The 25662-nt window shown below is 37.3% G+C and overlaps 1 protein-coding gene and 1 long non-coding RNA gene across 12 annotated transcripts in view; one reads left to right on the forward strand and one right to left on the reverse strand.

Annotated features, from left to right (window-relative positions):
- Positions 1 to 6716, reverse strand: part of PTAR1 (protein prenyltransferase alpha subunit repeat containing 1) — a 42657-nt gene extending 35941 nt beyond the window's left edge. For 9 of the 11 annotated variants that reach the window (XM_081504498.1, XM_081504455.1, XM_081504465.1 and 6 more), the window contains exon 1: positions 6622 to 6716. In XM_081504498.1, the coding sequence (XP_081360624.1) occupies positions 6622 to 6707 (86 nt within the window). In that variant the 5' untranslated portion in view covers positions 6708 to 6716. Of the gene's footprint in view, positions 1 to 6217; positions 6596 to 6621 lie in introns of those variants that run through there. The other 2 variants (XM_081504437.1, XM_081504476.1) reach the window with 2 other exon arrangements.
- A 111-nt stretch (positions 6717 to 6827) lies between these two features.
- On the forward strand, positions 6828 to 21916 carry LOC145511466 (uncharacterized). Its single transcript, XR_014057881.1, has 3 exons — positions 6828 to 8130; positions 11260 to 11364; positions 21691 to 21916. It is a non-coding gene; the product is annotated as an uncharacterized LOC145511466 (long non-coding RNA).
- The last annotated feature ends 3746 nt before the right edge of the window (positions 21917 to 25662 follow it).

Consider the following 25662-nt stretch of genomic DNA (forward strand, 5'->3'; position numbering starts at 1 on the left):
ATATAGAGTTGCATTAAAAATTTTCTTGGAAGGATACCAAGAATCTTTGGAGGAGAGGGTTTTATTTTTACATAGTTTAAATTTTCTAATTATTTGTACATATTAGTTTTGTTTTTTTAAAAATGTCAAAATGTATTTATGCTTGCCTGCTAACAAATATATGTAGACCAAATTACTAATAAAATTATATTATCAGTGACACTGTGAGCCATTTTGTCTTTTTATAATCCTTTATACATTTCTAAAATAAAAAATATGCTAATAAATGTTGTTAAAACACAAAATACATTTCAAGATTTGATCATTTTCATCTATGGTGGCCTCTAAATCCCTTAATTCACCTCAACTTGAGCTTAAAATTTACATTATAGACAGAGATTTAATAAACAAGAGGGAGGGGACATATATATACCTCTGGCTGATTCATGTTGATGTTTGGCAGAAAACAATAAAATTCTGTAAAGCAATTATCCTTCAGCTAAGAAATACATAAATTTTTAAAAATTTGATAAAAGTGGGGGAAAAAAAAACAATACATAGGGCAGTTGACTTACACAGTAAATGAACCAAGAAACACCAAAATGTTTTTGTAAAACTTGTACACATGCCTTTCAACTATATAGAATTTACAGTTCTCATCTATGTGAAACATCCTTTCTCAAACAGTATGTTCTTCCCTTAATGAATAACTAACTAACAAGAAGCCTTTTAACAAGAGCAGTTGACATAAATATTTTTAGAGTGTCTAAGGAGATTTTTTTTTAATGTGCTTTTAAAAAAACAGAATAAAGAACTGGTTTTCAGAGCTTGTGTGTGACATTATCTATCATGTTCTTGGCTTCCTCTGCCAAAAGTGTGTTGCCTGATAGATGAAGAGAGGAAACATAATCTTGATTACAGATTATAAGACAAGACTCTTTTTTTTTTTTGGTTAGGTCACCATCACAAGCTGGTGGGAGGCTGTGGAACTAAAATAAAATCCGTCCTGGAAACTCTTAACTGGACACTTTCTACTGATCACTTCTTTAGCGACACAGGGATGTTTCAATAAAAGAGGGTGTGCTAGGGGTTGCAAGTCACTAACTATTCTTTTAAGCTGAAAAAAGAAGACTTTGGGACCTAAGGCTTTTTGTCCTAACAACTGACTCAGCTGATTCAGGGTGTTTTGGTACACCATGCCAACTATCATCTAAACATCTTCTGAATACTACAATGAATTGGATACTGCATTAGGTTCTGAAAATGCAAAAAATGAATAAAATAAGGTGGTCCCAGACTACACAAAGCTGATGGTTTTGCTGGGGAGTTGTGTCAACATCTGTAATAAAATGTTAACACACTTTGCCATTCCAGTAATATAGATAAGGTTCTTAGGAAGAATGGGGCAATAATGTTGAGTGCATCTAAGGCCAATGTCCAGTATTTCTAAATATATTTTTGTATTTGGTGATATGAAATCTAACTCACTATTAGGATTACTAGCCACATGATCTATAACTGACTAAACACACATATGAATTGCTGATATTTTCTGGGGTTCAGGTATTACTATGTAAAATATTTTTTAAAAAACGACTAGAATTATAGTAAAGAAAATAATAAACTCAGTGTAATCATTTCAAGAAAGTCTGTTTTCTGAGATCTAACAACCACTTACAACACTTAAAAAGCTGCAAAAGTCAATATGAATGTTAGAGTAATAAGAATAAAAGAACTCTAGCTTCTAGGTACAGTCCATTTTGGGGGAGTATTTTTTACTTAAATTCACAATGTAAAAACCTGCCTTGTTCACCACACCAAACATAAAATGCCCAACTAATAATCTGGTACCTAAATGAAAGGACAGAACCATTTGCACAGATAAAAAACACATTTATTTAGTTTGGCTACTATTCTTCCAATAAATAATTTTACAAAATGAGAATGCCTTGGATACAGCGGGTGGGCCAATAACTGCTACTGAAATGCTGATTATCAGTGCACTTCAGTGTTATATTCGAATAAACAGTTTTCATAGACTATTGCTTCTTGACTCTCCAAAAGAACATTACCTCTGACTTTCTTCTAATGCAGGTCCGAATCCTATTTCTGTCAATATGATAGAAATACATCTCTCTCTGTATATATCGTTATCTCTATCTCCTATCATTTGGCCCCAGCAGACCTCCATTTTTTTTTCCATTTGTAAAATGGAAGGATTGCATTATATTTCAAAATAAGGAAAACGGGCTGCTAGGTTTCATTCAGCTTTCAAATTTTATAACCTAGAAACCCAAAAACTATTCTCATGTAAAGAGAATGAAAATGGTCATATCAGGGAATACAAAGCACTAGGGCGGGGGTTGGGGGACGGGGATACAAGCATTAAAAGAGAGGTAGTAGGATGCAGAGACAAAAGCACTCAATCTTCTCAGGTCCAGGATTCTAGTTAGTCTCCATTCTACCACCGATCAGTGTGGACTTGACCAGGCACTTGCCATCAGTATCCTCATCTGAAATACAGGAATGACAACCCTTTCCCTGCCATTTATGAAAACCAAGTAATACAGTGTAAAGGATGTGATAAGCTACAAAGTACCAGGCAAAGATGAAGTATATTATCATTAATTCAGTTAAGAGCCTGAAGTCAACCAGAAAAGTTCATTGGTTAGTGGATAACAGGAAGCTAAAGCAAAGAAAGCTAATAAGCCTTTGTCAAGTTATTTGACCCTAAGATTCAGTGCTATGCTGCTTCCTAAAAATATAACATGTACTTTATACAGATAGGTAGGTCAGTAAGATTCCAAATAACAGTGTTTTTGACTTCAGACTTCTCTTATGCCTAGTCCCTTAGGTCATAGTCCACTTTTTTTCAGACACTTCAGAATTTCAGAATCATTCTGAAATTGGAAGGGGCTTCATTCCTCCAGACTATCATTTTTTGAGATGAGGAAACAGATTCACTAAGGTTAGGTGATTACCCAAGGTCACAGTGCCTGTGGCTTAATTGAAAATTTTAGTCACTCCACATTATACAGTTCAGTTTTAATATTTGGGGACTATCCTTCCCTCCCCAATAGGAAAATGGTAAATACTACTTTTATAAATAATTGGACCTATTCCAGTTTAAGTGATGTTTCTGAAAAGTAGAGATAAGAGAAGCTGTCTAGAGGGGAAGTAAAAAAAAAAAAAAAAGAGAGAAGCTGTCTAAACATGAAGAACAAGGTCAGTCTTAGATCTCTATCTAGAACTGCACTGTGCAATACAGTAGTCACCAGGCATACGTGCCCATTATGTATGAATCAATCAAAATTAAATAAAATGTAAATTTTAGTTCTTTCACACTAGCCACATTTCAAGCACTCAACAGCTATATACGGCTAGTGGCTACAATTTGGACAGGACAGATTAAGAACATTTACACCATCATAGATATTTCTGTAAGTGCCTTGAGTATAATAACTGTATTTTATACTTCCTATTTCATACAGAAAAGATGGTAGCTCATAAACAATAAGAGTTCAATCAATATTACAGTAATAAAAATTAGTAACTTTCTGGATAAGAGAACTTTGTCATGACTCTAACTGCACCGTAAAAAGCTGTCTTTCACATTAGCACAGTGTCTGTCAGTTCAGTTTAGTCACTCAGTCGTGTACAACTCTTTGCGACCCCATGGACTACAGCACATCAGGTTTCCCTGTCCATCACCAACTCTCGGAGCCTACTTAAACTCATATCCATTGCATTGGCGATGCCATTCATCCATCTCATCCTCTGTCGTTCCCTTCTCCTCCCACCTTCAATCTTTCCCAGCATCAGGGTCTTTTCCAATGAGTCGGTTCTTTGCATCACATGGCCCAAGTCTGCACATCAAGCTAATACCTGTCCTCTGGGTCAAGCTGTCAGCTGTTTTTCCAAAGTATTCTCTAGGAGTCAACCATACAAACATTTGCATGGTATTTTTCAGTTTATAAAGTGTTTCACATTCACCATTCAGTTGGCCAATATATTTTCTAAGAAACACAGGGATTCAGGTTAAGTCTAATATTTACCTAGTGGCAACTAAGGGCAAGACACTGTGTGAGGTAATTTTCCTATGTTTTCAGGCTGAGAAGGGGTAACCTATCCATACCCACCAGTAATAAAATCCACATTTCACCCACTGCATCTTCAGCTCCTACTGGTTAGAAATTTTCAGAGATAAAGTCAATATGTTTACTACAGTAAATGTTGTCTAATAAAATTACGATCTATCTTGTATTTGTAGGAAAGAGGAAAACAAAAACAATGAAAAACTTTCTTTTATAATACTGAACAGTATAATTAAGTACTAAGTTTGACGTTAACTAGTGCTTTCTTCTTTTAACTAGAAATAGAGCCTTTACGTTTTGGAAGTAAAAGGGTTAGTTAGATGAGGGGAAGAAGTACGAACAATTCTGAAAAGTCCAAATGTCCAAACACATGTTTAAAGTTACACTGTAATACTACTGAAGATATTACTACTGTGGGGAATGTGCACTAAAATATAGCTGAATATTAAATAACGAGTTAAGCTATTTACATTTTTCAGGTCTACATCATTATTTCATATTATTTCTAATGCCCAACTTATTTCAAGCTTTAAAATATTATATGATCCAAATGCTTAGTAATAATTGTAGGTTATGCATTGACAGCACATCGATGAGATCTCATCATAAAAATGCAACTGGGAAGGGGCAATTAAAATCATTTATGAGTTTTAATAAAAACACTTCCCAGGTGGCTCAATGCTAAAGAATGCCTGCCTCCCAATACAAGAGACTTGGGTTCAATCCCAGGGTCGCGAAGAATCCCAGGAGAAGGAAATGACAACCCACTCCAGTATTCTTGCCTGGGAAATCCCATGAACAGAGGAGCCTGGCAGGCTACAGTCCATGGGGTCACAAAGAGTCCGACACAACTTAGCGACTAAAACAACAACAAGCTTCAATAAATATGATCCAGAAGAATTGGGATGTGTTCCAAACTGCGTTGTGTCAACCTGCCAGGCCAATGAACACTCAATCTCAGGTTTTTCAAACTAAGATGAATACTGTACTTATTAGACTTCTTTCTAACCTCCGCAATTTAAGAAATTAATTCTTTAAGAAAAATAGCCCCAAATGATAAGAAAACAGGCTCTTCATTTGTCCAACTTTTTTTTCTTGAGGATGTCTCTTATTTGCAATAAAGCTCTCATTCTCAAAAAGGAACTGAAAGACTGATATACAACAAGGCATCAAAGCATTCTTTAGAAGGCCCAGTACCCACTATGGTTACTGCCAGGAAATCATTCCAAACACTCTCATTCTGAAAAAGGCAGCAGTCACAAGGGGAAAGGAAGTGGATGCTGTCAGAGGTGGCAGGTGTGTTTTGAGGCCAGCAGTGTCTTGTTTTTAATGAGGCACAGCTGCACGTCTCCAATTGTGTGCCCCAAGGGAGCAAGACATCTGAGAGCATCACCTTGAAGGAAAAGAACATTTCATTTAGATGAAGGTTTGGCATCTCTTTTAAGCAGAAAAGCTTAAGGAGTTAGAATGCTTAAAAAGAATAATTCATGCGTTCCAGTTTAAAGAACAAAATATTAAAAAAAAAAAACCTCCACAAACAATTAAAGTGAAAATAATGTATTAATAAAACTGGACTCCCTGTTTCTTTCTTTTGAGGAGAGGAAATGAAGGACAAGAAAAGAGCTACACTCTTGCTTCTTCCTTATTCTTTTGTATAATGTGTAGATATATCTCTCCTTTAATACTTTCCTTTTTACTGGTTACATAAAAGCAGAAGTATCAGAGCGAATACAGTCTCTTCTGGGATCTTCCCGGAGAACTCTAAGTAAAACGGAAAGGAAGGAGGGAAAAGATATATGTGCCATCTAACTAACCCTTTTACTTCTGTGGTGTCCTACTTAAAGAGGGCAGCAGCGTTTGAATAAAAAAAAAGAACTAATATGCTCCCTGCAACTATGAATCAACTAATGCTAAAAAGTGTCAAGGTTTCTTTCATCTACTTTACACCACTCAACCTGCGCCTACTGAAGCCACACTCTTGAGAATGCCTTGTTCACCTTCGAAACAAAATGCTTCATCGAAATCCCTCTATAATCTTAGGACAGGTGAGGCCAAAGTCAAAAACAGCCTCAAACTACCTTGAGCTAGTAACCTGAGGGGGTTTTGCCCCATAGAGAAGATGATGATCGGTAACCCCTTCTTACCAAGGTCCGGGATGAACCTCAAGAGCTGTGTTAACAAAGCACATAACAGACCACACCGAGTGCCTGAAACGGATGTAGGACGTGGACACACGGGTGAAATCTTTCGAGTTTCGTTAACTCTTGGGAAAGGGGTGGGTGGGAGGAGAACCAAACAAAGTCACCACGATTTGATTTTCCGAGGTCACTTATAAGGATTCCTCCGCGAGCGCGTTCCGGTAGCGAAAAGCTGGCCCCCCGGCGGCCGACAACGGTTGGGGACCGATCAGGCTCCATCCGCTCTAGCGAAGCGGGCGCGGGCCAGGACCCGCCATCAGAGGTCAGCTCCAGGCTTGACCCCGCCCCCGCCCGTCCCTGACGACCCCCGCAAGCGGCGGAGGCGGGGGCACCGTCGGCGCGCGACTCACATGTGCGGGTTCCTCCTGAAGGCATTGGTGATGTCCTTCACCACCCGCTGCACCAGCACCGCCACCTCCTCGCTCGTCTCGGCCATGTTGGCGGCGGCCGCGGCGGCTCGGGCGCGCCTCCGGGAAAGCGCCGAGCAGCCCGCGGGAGTTCCGCGGGGAGCGCGCGCGTGTGCGCTGATTTGGCCGCGCCCCGCCCCCACCGCCGAGGCCGCCGCAGAGCACTTCCGGGTCAGGCCGCTGGCGATAAGGGTGTGGTTGTTAACCGGGCTAGAGTAGTGTGTTTGGTCGCCGACTTCTGCTAGTCAGCGAGTTTCAAAGTGTCCGATGTTATGCTGCAGATTCATTTGCAAAGTTACCTCAGGTCGCTGTTTTACACATTTTACTTTAATTTCTAGTCCACTCGGGGCCGTTGAGTGAGGGGTCCTAAGGTCACTTCCAGAGCCGGAGTCTGGCCTGAGCACCCTGCCCAGACCACCCGTCCTCGGCTGTCCTCAGCTTCCTCAGCCTTTGAGGAAAGGAGCCCGGTCCCCAAATGCTCTTGGAGAAAAGTTTAACCGAGAGGGAAGGTTCTCTTAAGCAGTTAGTCCCTTGACGTTCTGAGAGTTTGTTCCCTTTATCGGAATAAGTTGGAAGGATGAGGCCGTTCAGAGACGCTCTTGGTGAAATGAGTCCCAGTAGGACTATATTTTGGCTCAGAGGGTAAAGCGTCTGCCTGCAATGCAAGAGACCCAGGTTCGAGCCCTGGGTCAAGAAGATCCCCTGGAGAAGGAAATGGCAACCCACTCCAGTACTCTTGCCTGGAAAATTCCATGGATGAAGGAACCTGGTGTGCTACAGTCCATGGGATCGCAAAGAGTCGGACACGACTGAGCAACTTCACAGGACTATATTGGTAACCTTTTGTAACTCCGTGCCAATTTCGGCCACTGAGCAGCCGTTTTCAAAAAATTAATTTTAAAAAGTTAACAAATGGATTAAAGGAAGAAGAAGAAAAGGAAAGAAAAGTTATTTGCTCTCTCCATATAGGGAGTTGAAGTACAGAGCTATTTTTTTAGATTTTTTTACTTTGAATGTACTTCGTGTTGCACATCCTTTGGTGTCCTTTGAACGCTGCATTTTAATTTTGGAGTTAAAAAAGCCCCTGGCAAAGTTTGCTCCTAATAGCTGTTTGCCTTCCTACAAATAATTTGTATAAGAAAAACTCTTGCAGGAAGGGGGACCTCTTCTGGGGCCAGAGAGTGAGCTCTTGTCTAACATGCAGAAATGAATTGTCAGAGGACGCACACATGCTGAGGAAGCAAAAGACTTCCTTGGGAAGGGGCTCCCTGGGTGGAAAACAGCAGTGTAAGCGAATCCAGGAGGGTTGCTCTGCCACAGTCTGGGGTTTTATGGAGATAGGATTAGTTTCAGGGTTGTCTCTGGCCAACCATTGTCACTGACGGTCCTTCCTGGTGACGCAAGCATCACTCAGGCAAGAAGGATTCCAGCATGGAGAATTCTGAGATGTTGGTAGGACATAATGGACTCTTTTCCCTTTTGACCTTTCCCGAATTCTAGTTGGTGGTGGCTTGTTAGTTCCATGTTTCTTACAACTCATGCAAATGGTTACTGTGGTCCCTGGCCAGGATGGGCATTTTTCAGTCAGTGTTGCCCCTAACAAAACTGGCTTTTTAGTCCATTTGGATTTTGAAATGCCATAATTCAAATTTTCATATATCAGATTTTCTTTCAATCTTTGCGTTAGAAAAATCCAGCTGCTTTTGGTTCAGTTATTTCTACTTAAACCTTGAAGTCTTGTCTATTAGAAACTTTGGTTTTTAAAGCAATTTCACAATCTGTTATGTAGAGCATTTGAAGTAGGTTTGAGGGTTTCGAAAGTAAAACTGTTCATTGGATGCAAAATTCTAAAGCAATGAATGAGAAATATTAATCATATTGATTTGTATCCCTGAGTATGTTTAAAAAGGCTAGACTTGCTGTATAGACCTTGGCCCTCTGGTTTTAAAAGAAATGGTAGAGAAATTTCATAAAATTGTAGAAAAGCAAAATGGAAAGGTTTGATTTAGTAAAGTCAAATAAACCTTAACCTATTGACAGGTTCTCAAATGAGGCAGTGAAGTGAATTTGTGTTTAGATTCCAAGGCCAAAGACAACTTCACATGTCCTAATTACTCTTAAAATGTAATGCCGACGTTAAAATGGTTTGAATTCACTGGTAAGTTTTCTTCATAGTCAATTAATCAGAGCCCTGCATCCTTTCCTAATAAAAGTGGAAACAAATCCTGACTTCTGGGGCAGAGCTTAATGGAACACACTCATTATATGACATTTTTTGAAATAATTCATTTTTATCTTAAAAATTAGTGTGATTTTTGTATTCAATTCTAATCTATCTAAGAGGAAAAAACAACAAACTTTGTCCCTAAATTCTGAAGGGAAATTGATATTCCAAAAAGATAATTCCTATGAATGATTCTGTGTGTCCCCTTCCCACATGCACAACACATGCACATACACACACTATTTGCACTCATTTGAAAGGTATGAATTATATGTCTCATGTTTCTTCTAAGAGTTCACAAGTTGTTTCAACCAATTATTAAAGATATGCTATGTTTAGAATTTGAATTTTTATAGTTACAACATACTAGAGCTCTGTCCAAGCCCCCCCCTTTTTTTTTAGCAGATAAGGAAGCTGAGGTTCAAATAAGAATTTAAATTCATGTGACTTCAGTAATGATATGTTTATAAGACTGTGTGAGTGTGCATGTTAAGTCGCTTCAGTCATATCTGACTCTTTGCAACCCTGTAGACCATAGCCCACCAGGCTTCTCAGTCCGTGGGATTCTCCAGGCGTGAATACTGGGGTGGGTTGGCTTGCCTTCCTCCAGGAGATCTTCCTAATCCAGGAATAAGAAACTTCCTAATCCAGGGACAAGAAACTGCATTGGTAGATGGGTTCTTTACCACTAGTGTTACCTGGGAAACCCAAAGATATGATAAATTTAGCATGATTTTGCTGAAGGAGTCAAAGATTTATGTTTAAGAATCTGCAAAATACACTTACTAATATTGAAATATCATAAACAGCTTAAATGTTCAATATTGGAGATTGATTAAATTACAGTAAATCTATGTAATAAAATAGTTTAGTCATTTAAAAGCTCATTATAACTAGGACAATATATACCAAACTCTTAGGCAAGGTAAATTTAAAGGAGAATTTTACTTTCTAAGTAACACAAAGAACAAAATAAAATTTTTGTAATTTAAGAAAAGTTTTTTAAAAGTACATGTTAATAAAAACATGGATATATTTATTTGTTAGTCAACAGTCTCTTATTATGCATATTAATTTTCTTAGAGATTGATTTTTAAGTGACTGTGACTCTTGTAACTCCCTCATACCACCCCCAATTATGCCTTTCATAGTTTAGAAGACTATTTGACAATCCTACGAATGTATTTGACAATCCTTCCATACCCCACCAAAATCATTCTTTTTGTATTTTAGAAGAGTATTTGATGATGGGGGAAAGGGGTGTGTGTGTGTGTGTGTGTATATGTATATATATAAAATAAATGACAAGTACCAAAACAGCATACAAGACAATTATAGACAAAAATTATGCAACAGTCGATCTAAGAAAGAAATGGAAAATTTTATTCAAGCCAACCTGAGGATTATAACCCAGGAAATGGTCCTTCAGAAAACTCTGAGAATTGTTCTGCTTATTAGAATGACTGAGCACGCGCGCGCACACACACACACACACACACACACACACACACATATTACATGTTAAATGATGTATCATTGACAGTTTACATAATCCAGTTCTGCACATACAAAGTGAGTAGTGAGTCATGGGTCATCATGGCCCCTAACAAGATTAAGAAGAAAGGTTATTTCTTAAGAAGTTGTGACTGTGAAATTAATAAGTAACATCTCCAAAGGAGGTCTGGCTAACACAAATTCACAGCACATGCTAAAGGAGAGGGAGGAAGCCCAAACAGGCAAAGAAAAATTTTATGTTTTAAGTATTTCTCATCTTGCCTTAAAAATGAATTTTATTTCATCATATACGAAACAAATTGCACATCATATATATATGTATTAGACTGGGATGGTATAAGCTAAAATGTTAACAATGGTTATCTCCATATGATAGAACTACTATAGATGATTAAGACCTATAAATATAGATTCTTTATATTACTCTGGATGTTCCAAACTTTCTACAGTAAAAATCTAATGTGAAGCGCTATACAAATTATTACTTATTTCTATGAGTAGACACATCAGTATTAAAACACAGTAGTAAAACTAATACGAATTTTCGAAACGGAACTCTATTGTTTAATACTCTAAAGAGAATTATACCACTATTACAATTAGTTTCCTAGTTAAAATATGAACTTTTTTTAACATATCAGAAAGTAGATAAATGTTATAAAGATGCTAATCATGTTGATGACTTTAAATGACCAGTTAATGCTGATGTTAGAATCTATGATGATAGAGGAATGAAGATACTAGTTGCATAATGTGGATTTTGTTGCTGAGTAAAGTGCTGTTTTACATTTCTTGATATTTAATAGTTCCAAAATGTTATCCTTTATCTTCTTCCTACCTAGAGGCCCAGGAAACCCATGATGCTCTTCAGAAAAGAGCAAGAGAAAATATATGGAGAGAAAAAGAGCCAATCCAGGCCTTGCTTATGGAAATGGCTAGAGAGATGGGTATGTCTCCATGATGGATTGAATGTTTCTCATGTACAGAAGATACCAAATTTTTGTAGGGATTTCTTATGCCATTTAATGGATGACAAAAGGAAAGAAGTATCCAAATATGAGTACATTCTTAAGGAGTTATTTTTTGCTTTATGTTTTTCTTATTTTTCAGTGTAAATGTGACAATAATGTAAACCATACACTTAGGTTTAAAAAATCATAGCTGAAAATTTAAGAAAGTAGTAAAAGCTTTATTTTTACAACAGAAGAGGTTTGCTCTCAGACTTCTTCAGTAACTGCCTAAAAGTAAGGCAGGGCTATATTTCCTCTTCTTTCATCTCACTTCTTCTTTGATATCTTTTTTCCTTTTTCTGGCTGTGTGTCATGTGGGATCTTAGTTCCCAGACTAGGGATCAAACTCCTGTCTCATGCATAGGCAGGCAGATTCTTAACCACTGGACCACCAGGGAGTCCCCATCTTACTTCTTAAGCTAATTTTTCAACTCAGATTTTAATATCAAAAATATACTTTATTTCTGTTTCTTTCTGTTTCCATGTTTTAAGCCACTTCTGAGACACCAAAATTAACAACAGGCCAAAATCACCCATAGGAAATGATGAAATTTCTTTATTAAATGATGAATTATGCTCTAACTTGTATTAATAGTATAGTATTTATAGAAACTGACAGTCTGAATGTTAGGAAAGAATGCCAAACAGTTATTCTCCAATTAACATCTTCTGGCTGTAGGCACTTGAATTTCTATGGAGAGTTCTCAAGAAAATTGGAAATGTAAAGGGAACATTTCATGCAAGGATGGGCATAACAAAAAACAGAAATGGTAAGGACCTAACAGAAACAAAAGAGATTAAGAAGAGGTAGCAAGAAAACACAGAAGAACTATACAAAAAAGGTGTTAATGACCCAGATAACCATGATGGTGCTGTCACTCACCTAGATCTAGACATCCTGGAGTGTGAGTCAAGTGGGCCTTAGGAAGCATTACTACAAATAAAGCTAGTGAAGTTGATGGAATTCCAGCTGAGCTGTTTCAAATCCTAAAAGATGATGCTATTAAAGTGCTGCCCTCAGAAGGTCAGCAAATTTGGAAAACTCAACAGTGTCCAAATGGCTAAAAAAGGTCAGTTTTCATTCCAAATTCCAAAGATGGGCAATGCCAAAGAATGTTTAAACTACTATACAATTGCATTCTTTCAACATGCTTCAAAATCCTTCAAGCTAGGCTTCAGCAGTACATGAACTGAGAACTTCCAGATGTATAAGCTGGATTTAGAAAAGGCAGAGGAACCAGAGATCAAATTGCCAACATTAGTTGGATCATGGAGAAAGCAGTGGAATTCCAGAGAAACATCTACTTCTGCTTCATCGACTATGCTAAAGCCTTTGACTGTGTAGATCACAACAAACTGTGGAAAATTCTTCAAGAGATGCGAATACCAGACCACCTTACCTGTCTTCTGAGAAACCTCTATGCAGGTCAAGAAGCAACAGTTAGAACTGGACACGAAACAACTGACTGGTTCAAAATTGGGAAAGGAATACAACAAGGCTGTATAATGTCACCCTGCTTATTTAACTTACATGCAGAGTACATCATGAAAAATGCTGGGCTAGATGAATCACAGGCTAGAATCAAGATTGGTGGGAGAAATAGCAGCAACCTCAGATATGTAGATGATACCACTCTAATGACAGAAAGTTAAGAGGATCTAAAGTCTTGCCTCTTGATGAAAGTGAAATAGAAGAGTGAAAAAACCTGGCTTGAAACTCCACATTCAAAATCTAAAATCATGCCATCTGACCCCAAGACTTCATGGCTAATAGAAGGGGAAAACTAGAAGCAGTGACAGATTTTCTTTTCTTGGGCTCCAAAATCACTGTGGATAGTAACTGCAACCATGAAATTAAAAGACGCTTGCTCCTTGGAAGGAAAGCTTTGACAAACCTAGATAGTGTATTTAAAAGCAGAGACATCACTTTGCTGACAAAGGTCCGTATAGTCAAAGCTATGATTTTTACAGTAGTCATGTACAGATGTAAAAGTTGGACCTTAAGGAAGGCTGAATGCCAAAGAATTGATGCTTTGAAATTGAGGTGCTGTAGAGTCCCTTGGACTGAAAAGAAATCAAACCAGTCAATCTAAAAGAAAATCAACCCTGAATTTTCACTGGAAGGACTGTTGCTGAAGCTGAAGCTCCAATACTTTGGCAACCTGAGGCAAAGAGCTGACACATTGGAAAAGACCCTGATGCTGGTAAAGATTGAAGGCAAAAGGAGAAAGGGGTGGGAGAGGATAAGATAGATAGCATCACCATACTAAATGGACATTGATTTGAGCAAACTCTGAGAGATAGCAGAAGACAGAGTATCCTGGTACATTGTAGTCCTTGAGGTTGCAAAGAATCAGACATGAGTTAGAGAGTGAACAACAACAAAAACAATTCTAACCATATTGTTCCTCAGGGCCCCCAAAAGTCCAATCTACTTATATCTGTGTCTGAGTAAGGTTTTTCATTGTCATTGATGACATACATTTGAACCTACAGACCATCCTATAGTAATAGAACCATCTTTATAAGCTATCTTTTAATCATTTTTTTTCATTTTTAAAATCCTTAGGTAAGTCCCTGAAATAGTGCCAACTCAATACCAGCATCAAGAAAGGGTTGGCTCTTTATTACTGGCTCTAACAGAACTGACAATTCTCTTTAATTTCAATAAGAAAAGTGTTATTGCATTAATTTTTTTCAAGAAAAGGGGTGAAGCCATTTTAGAAATTAATTTTATACTCTTCTTTAAAACTTAAAGAAATGATTATCCAAGTAGGGTCTGGTGATAAACCTAAACTGTAGAACTTTAATGCAATTTTTCACAGCTAGAACTGTTAAGTAATTATTTCTAACTTGATGCAATAAAAAGAGGTGATTTGTTTATGGTTAGCAGCATCCATCTTCACAGAAAACATTCTGTTTAATGAAGTATTTTCAATTGAGCAACATTTGCTGGGTGCCTGCTATATGTATGGTGTTTCCACAAAGGTGACATTGATGACCAAAACTAGACCTTGCTTCTCTAAAACAGATTATGTTATTCACCTATAGTCTTATTTAGATGCAAATCTACTTTTCATACTAAGACTTCCTTTTGAAATAGTTCAAATGAAAACTTCTGAATACCCAAGCTTAAGATATTCTGATCTTTCTGACTGAAAGATCAGAAACTCTCAAAACAGTATGGTTCTAATGAAGGAGATATAATTTATTTAAGCAAAATATATTCAGGCTTTTATTTCAGAACTTATATTTGGAAAAATCTAAACTGCTGCCAAATACCTTTTTGAATATGTAAATAAGACTTTTTCACTTTAAATTATAAACCAGAATTGAAACTCAATGTCATACAATTTAATTTCTTTGTTTTTAAGAGGGAGTTAATTATATATTATTAGCAATCACATGTAAATTTTAAAATCAAGATGGCTTTTAACAAACCTAGATTTATCTTTTTAAACTCTAGGATAGGATTTTACAAGCAAGCTCTCAGTTCAATACTAAACATATGTTGGCTTTAAAACTAGAACTTATATCTCTGGGATAAGTAATTTTCTAGCCTAGGATATTTTTAAGCTTTTGAGAATTCATAGAGGAGAATTTACATAATTTTTGATAGCTATTTGCTAGTAGATATGATATGGAAATCCATGAATTATCTGAATGGGGAAAACTGGTTTACTTGAATTCCTAGATTTTTTTCCCCCCTTTCTACCAACATATAGATTGACTCTGCTGCATGAAGTAGACTGGAACTATAAAGCTCCAAAAGTTGTATTTTGAGGCATCATTGTTGACTCTCTGTGTGTATGAGTGAGTGTATGTGTATATGTGTGCTGCCTGCATGTGTGGATTTTAAGATCACTCATTTAGAATAGTCTGTTTCATGCCACTGGCCACCACTCTATATACTTGAACATAATTAAATTGATATGTTAAGGATATTGATGGAAATATTTTAAAGATTATTTTCAATACTTGCCTTCCCTATTAGGCAGAATTCTTAGCTTATTTCTTCTTCTCTTGATGGTATTGATTGTGCAGGTCATATCTCCAGGCCAAGCCTCTTGCTAACCCCTACAGAACTCCCAAAGTGATTTTTCTAATACTCTTTACCAACTACCAAAGAAAAATCCAGATTTTCTGCTAATGATACAAAAAGCTTCCACAGTCTCACCCAATCTGCCATTTCTGGACTTAATTCTCAATGTTAGACTCTGTGATAGGATTGAAAAGACAGATGAGAAGTCGATCTTTAACCTTTAAGTGTTCACAGATTGTAAACTGGTGCTGCTACTCAGTAGCTGTAATGGCCTGGTTAATGCATAAAGCCGGAATCCTCATGTGATTATGTCCAGTAAACAAGCCTATATTGGTCATAATAAGGAAGCCTGGAATTGCCTTGGGAAAAGAAGATGGGTGTCAGGAAAATGAGCCTTGAAAAATTATAGTAATAGAAAAAGTATAGTAACAGTAATAGGAGGAGGCTCTGTTGATAGTATTACCACTCATATGTCTGCAGGTAGAGTAAATAATTATAACCCATGTTTTATGCAAAAATACCATCTCTTAATCCTCTATTTTATGTAGTCCTCAAAAATACAATCTTATTAATATCCTCAATTCATAAGGAATGAGATGAAATTACTATATTCAAGATTAAACAGCAACTTAAGTTAAGACTTCCCTCTGTCTCCAAAATCTATGATCATCATGGATAAAACATGAAGGTTTACTCTCTGATCCAAGACCAAGGAAGCAGAAAGGAACTGTAGTACAGTTTCTGGACCTGAGCCTTTCCTGAGTCATCATGAAGCAGCCTCATGAAACTATCTGTACTCTTCATTGTGAGAAAACCAAACCAAGAGATCATCACTGTGTTTACTTTGTGCCTGGCACTGTGTTAAATTAGCTTTACATATATTGCATTTAATCATCAGCAGCCCTATAAGGTAGCTGCTTTGCTTTTCTCCATTGTTTAGATGAGGAAAGTAGGGCTTAGAAAAGTGGCTTAATCCAAAGGCACATAATGAGTTAGTGGCCGAGCTGGATCTGGAACCCAGATCAGCTTTGTGACAGAGCCCATGTTCTTCTGTTGAGCCTCACAACCCAGTGCATGCCTTCCTCTAGAGAATGATTAGAAATTTGGTGTTGTTTTTTTTTTCTTTTTAAAATTGAGGATAGCAAATTCTAGAATTCTGAATCACACACAGGATCCCTTCTCTTTTCTCTTTGGTTCAGAGCCATACTGATTAAATGAAAGGGTATGATGACAACTTGTTTCTTCTTTCATTCTTCTCATATCCCCAAACTTACCTTCTTAGTGTTCCAATATTAATAACCCATTAGAATTGTTGAAAATCCGATTATTATTGCCTTTGTGTAAAATTTCTCGAAAATAAGGATTTTATTGTATAGTAAAAGTAGCATAGAATAGAAAAACACCAAAATTAGAATCTGAAAACCTGATTTTTCAGTCCTGATTCTGCCCCTTTCTAGCTAGGTGTCTTTAGTCCAGCCTTTTGAAATTTTTTGAGATATCTGTTTTCTTAAATTTAAATTGTCAATAACTGTTTCTCCTGCGCCTCCCTCACAAAACACATGGAATATTAATCCAATCAGCTTAGTCCATAATTCAGTAAAAACAAACAAAACAACCTTAAACATCTGTGTCCTGAATTTTGTCACTTTTAAATTAATTTCTAAGAAAACCCTTGGAGTACCATGTAGGAACACTTTAAGAATTTCATTGATTCATCTCTGGGAAGCTAAGCCTAACTGGTCTCTCTGTTTTTGATTTGGAAGTTTTAAGTTAGAATAGAAAATAGGTTTTTAAATAGTGGCAGTGTACCAATCCCTTTATGTTGAAAATCGATATTTAAGACATATAGTCAGAGGGAAAAGGCTCTTGAACACCTTTTTCCTCCCTTTCAGTTCATGAATTGTAATTTTAACAGTTAAGTAGGTGTGTGAAAAAGTGAAAGTTTTAGTCATTCAGTTGTGGCCAACTCTATGGGACCCTATGGACTGTAGCCCACCAGCCTCCTCTGTCCATGGAATTCTCAAGGCAACAATACTGGAGTGGGTAGCCATTTCCTTCTCCTCCAGGGGTTATTCCTGACTCAGGGATCGAACCTGGGTCTCCTGCATTGCAGGCAGATTGTTTACCATCTGAGCCACCAGGGAAGCCCAAGTAAGTGTGTATTCTGTAGTTATTATGAGAGTCCTGATTGTTGGTTTCCCCACCAATGCACATTATAAGAAAAAGTCATGAATAGTATTTTCCTTCCTCATCCTCCCCACAATTTTTTATTTTCTGATTCTAAATAGTATCCTTTTTTTTTTTTTCTTGCCTGGGCAGATTAGCTGGAATCACTTTGACCTTGGGTAGAGCAAATAGATTAATGAGATAGAGCTGACCCTTTGCTTTTGAATGACAAAGATAGCTCAACATTCACAACATTCACCTTTCTTCCAATCCTTTTGCCCATGAGTCTCAATTCTTTCCTTCTGACCCTAATGTTCTCCTATTTTTCATGAGCTAGGGGAATTCCTTTATATGTTGACCTGGAAATCTGAATTTCAATGGTCATTTTGGTGTGGATATAGTACTTGTAGGAGCAAATGAATATGAAAGAAAAGAACAGTGTCAACAGGATAATGCTGTACATGGAAGATCTCATTTATTATGTCAATTTAAATGTATCACACCAAATAATTTTCTTCTTGGTATTTGAAATATTTTCATAGCTAAATATATAATTACACACATACATGAAGTCAGACATTTACTGCAAAATCTAAAGGCTTAAGACCTTTAAAAAGAATGAGTGGATATACTTGATCTCAGAGTAAAAAGTCTTCTTAAACATGTTATGCAAGGCAGAAAACATAAAAAGCAAGATTGACAGTTGATAAACACATGTATCACATTAATCAAGTTTGAAAGACAAAAATAAAATTTAAAAAGACAGGTAATCAATATCCTTAATACATAAACAGCCCATATAAAAATCAGCAGATGATAATCTAGTAACTATCCAATGAACATGTTATTATTGTTCAAAAGGGAAATCTTTTAAAAAGAGGGAAATGTAAATTATTAAATTATTAAAATACTAATGTAAATAACTAAATTATTATTTAGTTATAATTAAAATGTATTTAATTAGTAATTAACATGGAAATGTTTGCAGAAAATGGGTTAAGATAAGGAGGAGACGTTGCAGAGCATTTGTTGTTGCAAGGGAGTTCAAATTAATGGAGCTGATAGTCGAATTAGAATATGCTGTGTGGGTTCCACTATCAGTGGCATCAGGTATTCCCTAAGTTAATGATATTGTAATAGAAAACCCATAAGAAAATAAACGGTAACTGGAGTTGAAGCTATGTGTTATCTAACTTGTTCTATCTTAAGGAAAATTCTGGGGACAAGTTTGGGAGAGAAATAGAACACATTATAATATGAAATTACAAGGGGTAATATTGAGCTGTCAGCAAAACTGAAGAAACTTCTTGAGAGCTGTAGCCCTATTGACTCTCCTGCCAATGAAAATGTGGTTAGTGCACATAATGTTTTCTGGGTTCGTGTTGCCTCACCTCTTCTACTGAGCAGCCATCAGTGTTTGGGTGAAATTCATGGATTTGGCAACTATAAAGAGACTTCTGACATGGTGGCTTTTGTAAACTACCTTGAGAGTTTAGTATTGATGTCAGCTTGCAGATTGGATTCCTTTCCTTTTTCTCTTCTTTTTGTATGCCACCAAGAATGGCTGTGCCCCCCAAAACAGTTTAAAAAGAGAATAGAGAGCAGAACATGAGAAAATGTTAATGCAAACTAGTAGTCAAATGCAATTTTAAATAATAATTCTTCATCAAACAAATTTTCAAAGATTTTTTAAATGTTAATACTCCATATTGTCATATACTAAGGGTTTTTTCCCAAGATTCACCCCACCTCAACTTTTTTTTTTTTTTTTTTTACTGACAGAATCCTCATGTTTACTCTAGGAGAGACTCCAGATATGTTTAAGGGTTAACTGTAAAGTCTTTCTAGCGGTCCCATTCTCCTTTTCAGTGACTGGCTTAGAAGAGGGCATATCATCCACTTCCATCCAGTGAGACCTGAGGGAAGTTTGGTATTTGGTTCCTGGGAAGTATTTCCTCTTCCTAGGAAGGAGACACAAGGAGATATGATCCATTTTTATCTCTGGTTCTGGTTTTCCTGGGATGTTCGGCCCAGAACTGCTTCAGCTATCTTGTAATCTTGAGGGGACTCAGCCTGAGGGCAATGTAGAGAGAAGAATGACTTTATTGAGCCATTTAATCAAGCAGTACTGAAAACTGCTGTATCATTGGTCCTTTTTAATTGAGATATTTTTCCTTATTAACCAGTTTCCACTGGGGCTTTCTTTTCCTTTTAGCTGAATGCAACCTAGTATATCAAATGACCACAAGAACTTTAGTTTACTGCTAATAGAAAGTTGGTTTAATATTTTAATATTTTCAGAAGGAAATTTGATGAAACCTATAAAAAGATTTTGATCCAGCAAAGCCACTTTAGTAGGAAATTTGAATAAGTATATATTAGCTTCAAGTCTACATATGATAATATTGCTTATAATAGTGAAAAATTTTTAAAACTAAATTTCCAAAAATAAAGGACAATGATTAAATGAGTTTAGACTATTCAAACAATGCCATGTTCCTTTTCACCAATCAAAATAAAATTATTTAAAAATAACTCCTTAGTTACGGCTATAATGATTATATTTATATGTAAGAAAATATATTACCACAAAGAAAATATGATTTTAGTTGATCATGAATATACCTTCTGTTTTTTTATTTTATACACTCAAACTTTTTGAGTGTCAACAGTATGCCATTCAGGTAGCTGCTGGTGATACAGTGGTTTTATGACAAGTAAGTCACTGGACTCATGGAAGTTACATTATAGAGAATAAGACAACAACCAAGTTAACAAGGAAATAAAGAAGATTGTTTGGTTTTCTAACAAAGGGAAAAAATAGGGTTATGTGATGGAGAATTAATGTATTGGTGATTGTAGGCAATCTCAGAAGGATAGTCTGGGAGGCTTTTTCTGAGGTGGGACATGATGGGTGAGATCTGTCCATGCATCAAGTGAGGAGAAGAGTGACCAAGGAGGTGGAACAGCAAATCGAAAAGTTCTAATGTGGAAAAGAATGCAGCACACTATAGAAGTAGAATGATGCCAGAGTGGTTGCCAGATGACGGAGGGGGAAAGCAGTACCAAATGGCATCAGAGAGTTGGACAGAATCCTACTTGTGTGTAAGGGCTTGTAAGACATAAGGTGTTGCAATTTCATTCCAAGAGCCAAAGGATGCCACTGAATTCTTTTAAGCTGAGAGATGACATGTTATGACTATCATTCCCTGGCTTCTATGTAGAGAATGGATTGTATAAACATGGAGAACAATTAAGAGTCTATGGTCAGATGAGAGATGGCCATAAGACACAGTAATTTGGAGAAAATTAGACCAGGTAAAGATATATTTTAGAGGAAGAATGAAGCATTTTTTCTAATTGACTTTATGTTGGTGTGATGTATGATGCTGTATGTTGGTGTAGTGGTGATGAGAGCAATACCTAAACAAGTGTAAATCTCAAAATAGGTTGTCACATATGTAAATCTGGCATTCAGGGGTACTATTTAGGCTGAACATGGTATCCAGAAGGTGGTACAAAATATTGATTTACTTTTCCCACTGAGTCACCTTTCATCCTATTTAGAGTCTTTCTTAGATAAACATGTAAGGACTGATTTTCATTTTCCTCATTGTTCCACCCTCCATGCCTTTTTCTGTTACTGTGCTTTTTCCCCAAAGCCCTTGATCTATCCTGAAGAGGCTAAATTACATCCTTCAGATTCTGTGTATCATTGATCCTTAGGATGCATTGTAGTGAAATGTATGTAAGACAAGTAAACTTTTCTTAGGAAAGCTCTGGTGCATTACTACATTAACAGGTGACAAGAATTAGAAAGGAAAGAAAGGCCAAAGTATAATACTCAGACAAAGAGGGTATAGAAAAATGAACACACTCATGCACTGCTGGAAGGAGTATAAATTGCTAACAACCTTTCTGGAAGGCTATTTGAAACATGGATCAAAAGTAATAAAGATATGCTTAACTTTTGAGTGATAAATACAATTTCTGTTACAGATACAATACAATTTGTACGATATGTATATATGATAAATACAATTTCTCTGTTACAGATGCCACATTTTTTCTGATGTGGAAGTCACCATGCATTCAGGAAAATACTTATTTATGGGGTGCTAATGGCAGCATTCCTTATAATAATGGAAAATAGGAAACAATAAATATTTAACAATAGAAAACATTGTATGGACTACCCAGACTTTGAAATGTACTCCTGTTATTAACATTTACATTGTGGGATGTTTAATGTTAACATATTGAGTAAAGAAAGTTATAAAATACTTTGTATGTTGTGATTACATGACAAGTATAATTGGAAATTTTTATACCCAAATAGTAATAGTGATATTGGTATTGTGACCTCCCTCTCTTCCTTGGTTCCTTTTGTCCCTCCTTTCCTCAATCTTTCTTTCCCTCTTTCCTTTATTTCTCTTTCTACAATGCCTATATATAGGGCTTCCCTGTTGATTCAGTCAGTAAAGAATCTGCCTGCAATACGGGGGACCCAGGTTTGATCCCTGGGTCAGGAAGATCCTCTGGAGAAGGGAATGGCAACCCACTCCAGTTGCCTGGAGCATTCCATGGACAGAGGAGTCTGGTGGGCTCCAGTCCATGCGGTCACAAAGAGTTGGACTCGATTGAGTGACTAACACACACATATATAGGACAGAAAAATCTTAAGGTTTCAAAAAGAAAATTGCTGCTTTTTAATGATATGTTGTAAATTGACAGAATCAGGAGCTCTGTTACAGATGCTGACATGAATATTAACAACCATGATTAATATCAAAGAAGGAATTTGCAATGCAAAGAGAGAAGGGGACATTCATGTTTAGCACATAATTGTTTTTACCTGATCTTCCCCTTGAAAATATTTGCTGACATATTTAGACCTCAAAGATTGAAAATGAACATCTGGACTGTGTAATGATCATGCTTAGAGTCAGATGAGCTGGTGGTCCTTGTGCAGTGGGAATGAAGGAGAAGAACAGATGAGAATGTCTTGAGAGCTCACTGGTGCCTATATGGATGTATAACCGAAAATTCAGTTCCTATCTCTGAGTCTGAATGAGAATAATGAGGACAAAGTTTTGAGGATAAAGGAAAGAGAAATTTGTTAATTTGCCAGCAAATGAGGAGGGCAGCAGACTACCATCCTATTCTCTGAAAAAGAGCAGGTCTATTGAAAGAGAATTTTGAGGGTAGGGGTCGCAGAACTAAATAACAGGAGACCTTGCTGGGCTGGTGTTACTTCCTTTGATATTTCCGTGATTCATGGTCATTGTGGCTGTCAGCCTCCAGTCAAGATGTTCTGTTTTTCTGTTGACTGCTTGATCCTATGCACCTATGATTCAAGAAGAATTATTCAAACGAGATAGCACTTATCAGCATAATTAGCAGAGAGAAATAGCATGTGTACATTTTTTTATTTAATGCAGGAGTTAAAAGAGATGGTTAGTCAAGTGTTTAACTCTATATTCAGCTATAGATGTTGATTGTCCCCTTAATGCAAGAGAACCCGGGAATAAATAGTATTTAAAAACCTCCCCTCAGGGCAAAGTTCGCTTCAGGGTCTTTCCTTCTCCTATTCCCTCAGCTTGTAGAAGTTGGAAGTCTGCATTTGAAGTTTGATGTAAACCATATGGCATCTTCTAAAGGCTCATGAGATGCACAACACTGCTGTAGTGTTCCTGCCTCCTCACCTTTCTTATGCCACACTCTCTGCCTTTACTGCCCTTTCTTCCTCAAATGGTACCTGGCTCCAGGTAAGAAATACTACTATTAGAAGTTATCTAGAAATTCTAGCCTTGGACAGAAGACGAAAGTCTTTATATTCCTCTCCAAAATATACAAGCCTTGCCTACCTAATCTGAGAAGTAGAATGTGCACAGTCACTATATTGACAATGTCCCTTGAAAGCTCAGACTGATGGAAAAACCAGATACATGCTCCTTGGGTAAATCAAGCAGGGTTAACTATCTAGAGTATGTAAAAGAAATCAGCACAGCCATGGTGCACATCACAGAGGTCAGCAACATATTTTAGGACAGATGGGGATTCCACTTTTTGAAATCCTCACTACTGGGTGCCTGAAGTGAAAGTGGTTAATGTAATCAGATAGTGAAGTGAAAGTCCTGCTGAGTCGTGTCTGCCTCTCTGTAACCCCATGGACTTATACAGTCCATGGAATTCTCCAGGCCAGAATACTAGAGTAGGTAGCCTTTCCCTTCTCGAGGGGATCTTCCCAACCCAGGGATCGAACCCAGGTCTCCCACACTGTAGGTGGATTCTTTACCAGCTGAGCCACAAGGGAAGCTCACTGGGTGCGTAGGTACAGATAATAATATCTGAATAAGAATCATTTCAGTCTTCATAGTCTTTCTCTTTACATTTTGACTAAAGTACATAAGAGTGTATCAGTTCTCTGGGTAGACTAGCCTGGGTATGTGCTGGGGACCACTTCTTTGAAGCCAGGAGCACCTTTTTAAACTCAGATTTATACTGTAGAAATAAATGTAGACTAACCAAATAAAAACAAGCAAAGGCAATTTATTCAGAGCTTGCTATAGTAAGCAGGTCAGTCACTGTCACTTGTATTTTAGCAGAGACTCAAAGGCAGACAGTTCAGTTCAGTCGCTCAGTCATGTCCGACTCTTTGCGGCCCCATGGACTGCAGCATGCCAGGCTTCCCTGTCCATCACCAGCTCCTGGAGCTTGCTCAAACTCATATCCATTGAGTCAGTGATACCATCCAACCATCTCTTCCTCTGTTGTTCTCTTTTCCTCCTGCCTTCAATCTTTCCAGCATCACGGTCTTTTCTAATGAGTCAGTTCTTCATATCAGGTGGCCAAAGTATTGGAGTTTCAGCTTCAGCATCAGTCCTTCCAATGAATATTCAGGACTGATTTCCTTTAGGATGGACTGGTTGGATCTTGTTGCACTTCAAGGGACTCTCAAGAGTCTTCTCCAACACCACAGTTCAAAACCATCAGTTCTTTGGTGCTCAGCTTTCTTTATAGTCCAACTCTCACATCCATACATGACTACTGGAAAAACCATAGCTTTGACTAGATGGACCTTTGTTGGCAAAGTAATGTCTCTGCTTTTTAATATGCTGTCTAGGTTGGTCATAACTTTTCTCCTGAGGAGCAAGTGTCTTTTAATTTCATGGCTGCAGTCACCATCTGCAGTGATTTTGGAGCCCCCTCAAAATAAAGTCTGTCACTGTTTCCACTGTTTCCCCATCTATTTGCCATGAAGTCATGGGACCAGAAGCCATGATCTTAGTTTTCTGAATGTTGAGTTTTAAGTCAGCTTTTTTTACTCTCCTCTTTCACTTTCATCAAGAGGCTCTTTAGTTCTTCTTCACTTTCTGCCATAAGGGTGGTATCATCTGCATATCTGAGATTATTGATATTTCTCCTGGCAATCTTGATTCTAGCTTGTGCTTCATCCAGCCCAGCATTTCTCATGATGTCCTCTGCATATAAGTTAAATATCACAGTAATCCACGTCTATGCTCCAGCCAGTAATGCTGAAGAAGCTGAAGTTGAATGGTTCTATGAAGACCTACAAGACCTTCTAGAACTAACACCCCAAATAGATGTCCTTTTCATCATAGGGGATGGGAATGCAAAAGTAGGAAGTAAAGAGATACCTGAAGTAACAAGTAAATTTGGCCTTCGAGTACAAAATGAAGCAGGGCAAAGGCTAACAGAGTTTTGCCAAGAGAACGCACTGGTTATAGCAAACACCCTCTTCTAGCAACACAAGAGAAGACCCTATACATAGACATCACCAGATGGTCAATACTGAAATCAGATTGATTATATTCTTTGCAGCCAAAGATGGAGAAACTCTATACAGTCAGCAGAAACAAGATGGGGAGCTGACTGTGGCTCAGATCACGAACTCCTTACTGCCAAATTCAGACTTAAATTGAAGAAAGTAGGGAAAACCACTAGACCACTCAGGTATGACCTAAATCAAATCCCTTATGATTATACAGTGGAAGAGACAAATA

This window comes from Giraffa tippelskirchi, chromosome 1 (assembly GCF_054371585.1).
Source record: "Giraffa tippelskirchi isolate mGirTip1 chromosome 1, T2T-mGirTip1v1.2.pri, whole genome shotgun sequence".
Taxonomy (NCBI): Eukaryota; Metazoa; Chordata; class Mammalia; order Artiodactyla; family Giraffidae; genus Giraffa; species Giraffa tippelskirchi.